The sequence below is a fragment of the Pteronotus mesoamericanus genome, unplaced genomic scaffold (assembly GCF_021234165.1).
Source record: "Pteronotus mesoamericanus isolate MK-2021 breed Mesoamerican mustached bat unplaced genomic scaffold, CSHL_Meso_final contig_591, whole genome shotgun sequence".
NCBI lineage: Eukaryota > Metazoa > Chordata > Mammalia > Chiroptera > Mormoopidae > Pteronotus > Pteronotus mesoamericanus.
Window position 1 is genome coordinate 777,829 of NW_026555208.1, and position 8,961 is coordinate 786,789.

Below are 8,961 nucleotides of genomic sequence, written 5' to 3' on the forward strand. Positions count from 1 at the left end.
AACGGTTTTTGTTAAATTACTCAGAAGTTAGAGCCATAGGCTTATGGGAGAGGAGAGTAAGTTGGGAAATGGAGAGTATAAAAAAAGCCCCATCACATTTTTAAGGCAGTATGACACAATCTTGGCTTTTAGCAGATTTTTGGCTTGCAGAAGCTAGCAGTAAGTATTCTATCCAAAAGGGATGCAGATGTGAGTTGATTGAATTCTTGTACATTTTACCAGCTACTTCATCAGATGAGTAAAGGTCTCCTTACATTGTTTCTTCCTTTCTGGATATTCTTCTCTCCCATGGGGTTGGTTAAATACAGGAGAGGGAAACAATTATGGCTCCCATCGCTTGTTCTAATAGCTCCACATTAGGTGATCAGTCAGGTTAACTCCAGCTCCATGGCCCCTTCTCCCTACTCAGTAAGTGTGCTCTGACTTCTCTTACAAAAGAATGGCAAATCTTTCAGGAAAGACAGATACAGAGCAACTTTTTCAGCTATTCAGTTTTGCCTAATCAATACCCAGAATTATTTCAGAAGATCTAGTGAGCACATGCAGAGTCTAGCTAATGGAGTAGGGTATTTAGATCCACCAGAGCTGGACTAAGGTTCTTGCTTTGCTAGAAGTTTTTAATATTTATAATTAAAATTTTAAGTAAGTCTATAGATCATATCTGTTAGGTTAGGAACTTTATTTTTTTTAAACCAAAACAAACTGTCTTTTGTTTTTTTAATCTCCATGTCCTTAATGTGACTTCAACTCCTAGGTACAGTATCACTTTAACATCATGCATTTTGTACTATAAACATCTCTGGTAAAGGATTTGGCCTTAATGACTGTAAAGATTGTTCTGTGGAAAACAGGTAGGCTCTCTCAGATATGTCAGTTTGAAAGGCAGCCGTAATACTGGTCACAGCTTCTCAATACTGAACTTATGGTGCTGGTGGCCAATACTAGGACCATCTTAGATTTGAATCAAAATAGGCAAGGCTTCTGTGGAAGTATAGTGTGAGAGAGGATTAAAAGATGAAACACAGAGAGCAAGTGAAGAAAGAATGTCTTTCTTCTCTAATATCCCTTTCCTCCCTTTTTTACCCTATCTTTACCGGAGCCCAGAAGTTAGCATATTTCTCTAGAGAACCATGGATTAGCAGGTATAGAAAAATAAATTGTAGAATCAGAAGCATATGCAATGTCAGAGTATGAGAAATTAGGACCAGGAAATCTAATTTTTAAAAAGTCAAGGAAATAGGAGTGTGTATCAAAGGAGACTTTTCTTTCAATGGATGGCACAGGTTTGAGAATCTTCCAAAACAGCCTCAGAGAGAAAAGTATTGGAATTATGCCAGTTTTTGAGGAGGAACACATGGTATCACTAGTAACGTCTTAATGAAAGCTATCTATCAATTTAATTTTATCATCACAGATCATGAACTACAATGGCCAAAACTTAAATGGAAATTAAATAAAGATTGAATTCAGAAATCTGTCCTATTCTTTGTTTGTTTATCTCTTCTATTGTTTTCTTTCCCTAGGAAACACTGTTTATTTTCTTTGTGTGCATGTGTGTGTTTGTGTGTACATGTGTGTATTTGTATAGGCTTCGCGGCTTAAGAAATGTCATGTTATGTTTAGCGTTCACAGTATATTTGGTTTTTGGAAACTTTTTGGTAAATGTTTCTGCATAAGTCATTTTGCATCTAGAATATACATAACTATACTGGTCACATTTTATTACAGAAATATTTTGTATTTCATAAAATTTAGAGGCTTATCTTATCAACCCTTTGTAAATTACTTGAAATGAGATGTATAGGAGGACACAGAACTGAATATCATTTTTTTAGAGATGCTAAGTGTACAACACTAGTTTAAGTGTAAGAAAGTCCAGGTTGCTACAATAGGAATAGGAACCCAATTTAATTGAAGTACTTAACCTTTTGGCAAATAATCATCATAAAAAGAAAAGAGAAAGAAAACTTGAAGAAAGCAAGATATCCTTCAGTAAGCAAATGGATAAACAAATTGTGGTACACTCATACAAGGAAATGCTATCCATAAATTTAAAAGGGATGAGCTATCAAGATACATAAAGATATGGGTGAATCCTAAATGTATATTTGTTAAGCAAAAAAAGAGAGAAACCAATCTTGAAAGGCTAAAAAATGTATGACTCCACTGCTAAGAGATTCTGGAAAAGGCAAAACCATACAGAGGGTTAACTAATCAGTGGTAACCAAAGATTTAGGGGAGTGGAGCATTGAAGTGGTGAAGCACAGAGAATTTTTTAGGGTGGTGAAATCATTTTGTAATACTGTAATAGTGCGTAATGACACTCTGCATGCCAAAACCCCTAGAACTTCACAATAGCATAAAGTGAACTTAAAGGTATGTGTTGGCAACATCATTCAGGACATTAGTGGATCCCAGAATGGAGTGCAGAATGTGACAAAAGAATACAATTCTGTTACAAGCACATAAAACAACCACATTGAAAGAGATAGGAGGAAATGTTGCTGACCTAAGTAACTTTGGAAATGGGTGTAGTCTAAAAGATAAAAGAAGTATAAGTGCTATGCTGTGGTTGATAAGGTAATTTTTCATGGGGGTACAGGTTAACAGTTCTGTAAATACTCTACATGTGTACTAGAATTGAACAATTAAGTAAATAAATAACAGACAGTGGGAACCAGGCGCCTCACTGTTATAGTCAGTAGTTACAGAAAAGTAAGGGCAGAACGTTTGAATTATTTATGTGTTGAGGTTGGTAACAGCAGTATAAAGTCATGTTTAGCTTAATGTGGATTTTGATATTGGGTTGGTCAAAAGTCCATTTAGTTTTTTCCTTAAAATAAAAGACACATTTTTCATTTTCACCAATAAATTTATTGATTTGGATATTTTGAATATGTTGGCTCTCTCCTGTGTGGTAGACATTGATTGTGCTCAATTAATGTCTTTGTTTGATTGCAATCAACTTCAAGTGGCCTACACAGCTGTGAAGCATCATCTGGCAAGAAATCTCCAGCACAAAACTTTGCAAACCACTATTGACACATTCAATCAGCCATAGCACCTTCTCCATACACTGCACAATTTTTTGTGTGTGTGTTTCAGTTGTGTTTTTACCTTTCTTGAAATAATAAAGCATAATATGCCAAAAATGTCATGTATTTTCTTCCATCTTCAGTACAAAAATGGCTACATAAAAACTCGCCCATTTGACAATCCAAGGGAAAAGAGGTCAGTTCCCCTAACTAAATAGTCAGATATTGAATATTTTAAAAATTCTTGCAGCACACTGGTTGAAAATTGCTGCCTTAGACCAATGGACTTCACTGAACAGAAAACTACTGATAAACAATTTCAAATTCATTATTCTATTTCACTATAATTTCCTGTTAGTTTCCACATTTTAACTTCTAACCTAGTGATGTACAATATATAAAATACAAACACAATGTTAGTTACAATTTTCTAGTAGTAACATTAAAAAGTAGAAAGAAATAGGTAAAAATAATTTGCAAAGTATATATGTTTAACTCAGTATATCTAAAGTGTTATTATTTCAACATGTAGCCTATTAGAAATAATAAGATGTTCTACATTCATTTTTTTATGTTAGGTCTTCAAAATATGGTCACATGCCATCACAATACATGTTAATTCAAACTAATCACATTTCACAGGCTAAATGGCCATGTATAGCTGGTGGTCACCTATTAGAGAGCGTAGCTTTATACTTAACCTTAATGAGCTGCAAATATCTGTACTTTGGTCATTTGGAAATTGTCATTCAAAGTTACAGTCTTTGAGAACATCAAAAGATAGCTAAAATGATTTACTAGATAATGTTCTAACTTTTTTATAACCATGCAACTATCATTTTTTATTTCTCTAAGTTTTGAATTCTTGAACAACTGTGAAATAAATCTGTTAAGAGTGATCTGGACACAGTATTGCTGCGAGGCAAGCATGTCCCCAGAACAAGTGACTGTAAAAGTATTCCTATTAAAAGTGAGATTTTATTATATATTCAAAATTTGTTCATACATATTCATGCTTTTGACTTGTGGATTACATGGCATATTCATCTGCTAATGACATTTAAAACCTAGAAGAGAATATTAGATCAGGCCCAAGAAATTACAGTAACATCAACTGTTAAGTTTTTAGATTTCATTTCCATGTTGCATTTAAAAATAAAATATTATTATATATCTGCACTTTAGTTGTAATAGGTGCTCAAAAATGCTACTTGAATAAATGAAGAAAGTAATTATCCATTCTTCAGTAAAAGACATTCATATTTAGATTCCACTGCAAAAGAAACTGGTTCCCCTGATATTTGAAGATGAGATTTAATCAACATTTTTCCAGAACAGTTATCTTGGTTTTATAGAAGTTGTCACTGATGGGCATCTAATCTAGTGGTTTTCAAACTAAGTACATGTTCCCTTGGAGCAATGAGAACATCCCTTGAAGCGCCTGAGCACAAATAATTTTTATTTTTTAAAGAATTTATTTATTTATTTTTAGAGAGAGGGAAAGGGAGGGGGAGAGAGAGGAAGAGAAACATTGATTGGTTGCCTCTCACATGCCCCCCAACTGGGACCTGGCCTGCAACCCGAGCGTGTGCCCTGACCAGGAGTAGAACTGTTGGCCTTTAGGCTTGCAGGATGTCCCCCAACCCACTAAGCCACACCAGTCAGGACTGAGGGAATAAATTTTAAGATAGTAAATGACCACAGATTTTCTTTGCTTAAATAGCTTTTTCAAGTGTGTACCTTGTTTTATTGTGTCTCTGCAACACTATTTTTTGTCTTTTAAACAATCTTATTCACTCACTTTATCAAAAAAATAAATTTAAAATTTAGAAAAGGGGGAAAAGACTAGGCATTGCTTTTAATGACATTGGAGTGTTTCCATGATATACCACAATGTATAAAACTTTCTGAGAAATCAAAGAAACTTCTGAAAATACTGGCATAGATTTGTTAAAGTGAATGACACCTATAACTGGGTGATGTGCTGGGTAATTGGTATCAATTTCATTGCTTTCAACAAAGGAAAAGAGGATCCAATGGAATTACCATTTATTAGGTGATTAAGATAATATTTGATAAGAGATCATTAAATGGTTCTTGTCTTCCAAAAGTATTTAAAAGTGGCAGTGGACTATTATGAAACAATTCTGGCTATATCTTATTTGTGTTATCATAAAGAACATAAATATGATAAACTCATCAGTATTAAAATTTACATAAAAGAAAGAAAATAAATAGGAATTGAATTGTTGCTGAACTGTTTTTCATTCACTAGTAAATAATATTCATTTTGGGATTAAAAAACCCCATGCATCTCATTAAGAGATGGCTTTCCAGTTAAATGTTACTTTTAATATAGCAAAAGTTATATTATGCTTATATTGTATTTGTTATATATTAATCAGTATTGGGAAATTAACTCAATACAGAGTATATATTTTAAACAATGCTTTATGGGCCACCATCTTTAAACATCAAATTTAAAATATATGCACATATTTTATTGCAAAAATTATGATAAAGGGATTATTAAAATAGTTTCAACATAAAAATACATTATATGATCAAAACTCTGGTGGAAGTAAAATAAAAATTTAAGTTCAAGGAGAAAAGGGAAAAATATAAAATTGTGAGACTGTTAAAGAATGTGCCTGTGAGACAGAGACATACTCACAGATGGAGAACAGATGACAGCTAGTGAGGGCAGGGAGGTTAAGGGGTGGAAGGACTGAGCAAAAAGGAAAAAGAACTCATGGACATGGACAACAGTGTATGATTGCTTGGGGGACTAAATAGAATAGGAAAAATATAATAAGGATTACATATTTTTAAAAAAGGATGTGCTTGTGTATTTTAAAATTTATGTCAGGTATCAAAACATAATGTATTTATATTTCATTGGGTACTTTAAAATGTGATACACCAATTTATTTTAAGCTGACTATATTTACAATATATCCCAAAATGCATGCTCAACCACTGTGTAAATTTATAATGAAAATGTGAGGTGTCAGCTTGAAAATGTATGAGAAGATACACAGTTATTTTCCCATTAATTATTTTCGAGATTACATACAAATTTGGCAACCATTGCTCCACACAAACTGAGTAGATCAAAAAAGAGTGTAAAGGTGACCCGAAAGGGTTGGATGAGGTTGGAAAAATATAATATAGTGAGAAAAATATTTACATTGTCATTGGAGGACCTGACGTAGGAGAGGCTGAAAACATGAGTCCAGTTACTGACCAACCAGCACAATTATCAATCCATGCTACATAAACCTATATTGTTTAGGAGGTGTGAAGAAGGTCTTTCCCATTTGACCAAAGGTCTTCAGAAAACCATAGTCAGCTGAAAGCAGAAACAAGTAGTGTCAACCATACCTTTACTGACAAGCTAGAGGAGGAGTGGAGTAAAGAAACAGATAAAAATGGAGTGATTACTGAAGTCCAAAGGGACAGGGGAAAGGGAAACAGGAATAAGCAGACACAGTAACATCAGACCTATCTGGTCCTAAAAATAAGGCCTGAGTTTCTACTAAAGCACAATTTGGTGCTTTAGCTGAGATTCTTAGGATCTGAAATCTGGGCCTATGAGGTTGTCTATACTTTGTGCCTAAATTGAGGACATTTAGTCACCTGTTCCTCATTCTCAGGGTCTCCTGGTACATAAATTCTAGAAGTACAGGCCATTGTATGGTGAGTCATAAGAATAGTCTGGCTCCATTCATAACAGGAAGGAGGTTGCCTCATAAATAAGTTTCCCATATAATTTATCATTTAAACAAGAGAAAGTTGAGAGGGTATAGGAGTGCTATTAATAATGATGTTGAGGAAAATAAGTGTAAGCCATGACTATCTGGGGCAAACCAGAAAGTATGCTTATCTTAATTAAAGGCATGTCCTTATGATGATCTTCTTTTATTGGGGAAGATGCTTAATCCCTGTCTTATCCACCAAAACAGAAATTTGTTTTATTTCCCTTCAAATATCATTAAGTCTCAGGTCATTACTGTTAAATATTTGTTAACTAGGCTTTTGTTCTAGGAATTTTAAGAAGAAAAGGAAAAGGGAATTTATAATCTCTTCTTTCAAGTTGATCATGTCTGTTAGAGATGACATACACATGCTCATTGACATTGATAAAATGTGAGATGGGAAGGCCTCACAAGAGATATTAGGGATATCTCTTGTGATTCAGAATTAACCCTATATCAACACTTTGAATATCTTGTTTCTATTCTTCCTCACAATGTGTGTGTAGAGCTTTGTCTACAGCAGAAACACAATCAGAGTTGATGGACTGATTCAAAGTACCTGCCCCCTTGGAGTGATTCAGAACAATTCTCTCTTGCAGGAAAACAAGGTAGCAATTCCCTGTCGGATTGGCTTAGTCTTGATACTATAGATGATGGGATTGAGCACAGGAGGCACAAAGAGGTAGATGTTAGACATGAGTGTGTGGACCAGGGGTGAGGCATGCTTGGAAGCACGATGCATCACAGACACACCAATCATAGGCACGTAGTATACAAGCACTGCACAGCTGTGTGACACACACGTGTTGAGAGCCTTCCACCTTCCCTCCCCAGAAGCAATGCCCAACACTGTGTAAAGAATCAGTGTATAAGAGACCACAATAAGCAGTGAGTCGAGCCCAAAAGTGGCCAGGACAATGGCCAAGCCTAGGATGCTATTGAGCTTAGTATTAGCACAAGGCAGCTGGATCAGGTCTGAGTGGAGGCAATAGGAGTGGGAGAGGACATTAGTGTGGCAGTAAGGCAGCTGCCTCAGAAGGACTGGAAGGGAGGCCATGAGTGTCACACTCTTCAGTGTAATGCCCAGACCCATGCAGGTGATGCGGGGCAGGGTCAGTATGGCTGTATAGCGCAGCGGGTTGTAGATGGCTACAAAACGGTCATAGCTCATGGCCAAGAGGACCCCGGATTCCATGCAAGAGAAAGTATGAATGAAGAACATCTGAGACAGGCAGCCATCAAAGTCAACCTGGCGGGCATTAAACCAAAGAATGCCCATGACAGTGGGCAGGGTAGACACAGAGACACCCACCTCAGTCACAGCCAACATGGAGAGGAACAGGTACATGGGCTCATGTAGGGCAGAGTTTGCCTTCACTGCTGCCATGATTAGGCTGTTGCCCACAATGGCCACAAGGTACATGGTGCAGAAGAGGATGGAAAACCAGCCATGTTGAGCCTCCAGTCCCGGGAGTCCAGTCAGAAAGACAGATAAGAAATCAAGACTTTCATTGCTCTTGGCTCCCATATAACCAACAGCAGAGATCAGTCTTCACCTGCCATTTGAAAAACAAAACAAAGTGAGTTCCCACCTTTAGGTTCTTCTGCCTCAACAGCCCACCTCAAAGACTGAAGAAGGGAGAGGCAAGGAGGAAGGAAAAGTTAGAGTCATCTAGATTATTCTGAGTAAAAATATAACAGACAGTTTCTTATCACCTCTTTTTTTCTGACAGCAAAAATCCTAAAATTTTACATATATTGAAGATATTTGAGACTCTATAAACTTATGAGGGCATAACTTAACAATTAAGAGCAAAAACACAGGAATAAATTAGAACTGGATCAAAATCAATACACAGCCTGTTACTAAATATGCCTTATAGACAATTAATTAAGACTCTGATCCAAAGTTTGTTTTCCTTTTTTAAACTAGTAAAGTGGAGATCAAAATAACCCTATTCTCTTATCTGGATATAAGAAACAAGTGAGAAAATTAACATCCTATATGCAATGTTTTAGAACTCTATCATGGATTCTGGCAGGCATTAGTTTGAATCCCAATTTAGAATTTGCTCTTTGTGTGACCCTGAGCAGTTAACCTTCCCAAGCCTCAGTGTATCCATTTATAAACTAAGGATAAAAATACATCTGCCTCATATGGTTGTTGT

The 8,961-nt window shown here is 35.8% G+C and overlaps 1 protein-coding gene across 1 annotated transcript; it reads right to left on the minus strand.

The window, feature by feature from the left end:
- Window positions 1-7,370: 7,370 nt before the first annotated feature.
- On the minus strand, window positions 7,371-8,321 carry LOC129076493 (olfactory receptor 51I2-like). The gene has a single exon (XM_054580652.1). The coding sequence runs from the start codon at window positions 8,319-8,321 to the stop codon at window positions 7,371-7,373; it is 951 nt and encodes a 316-aa protein (XP_054436627.1).
- Between the last annotated feature and the right edge of the window lie 640 nt (window positions 8,322-8,961).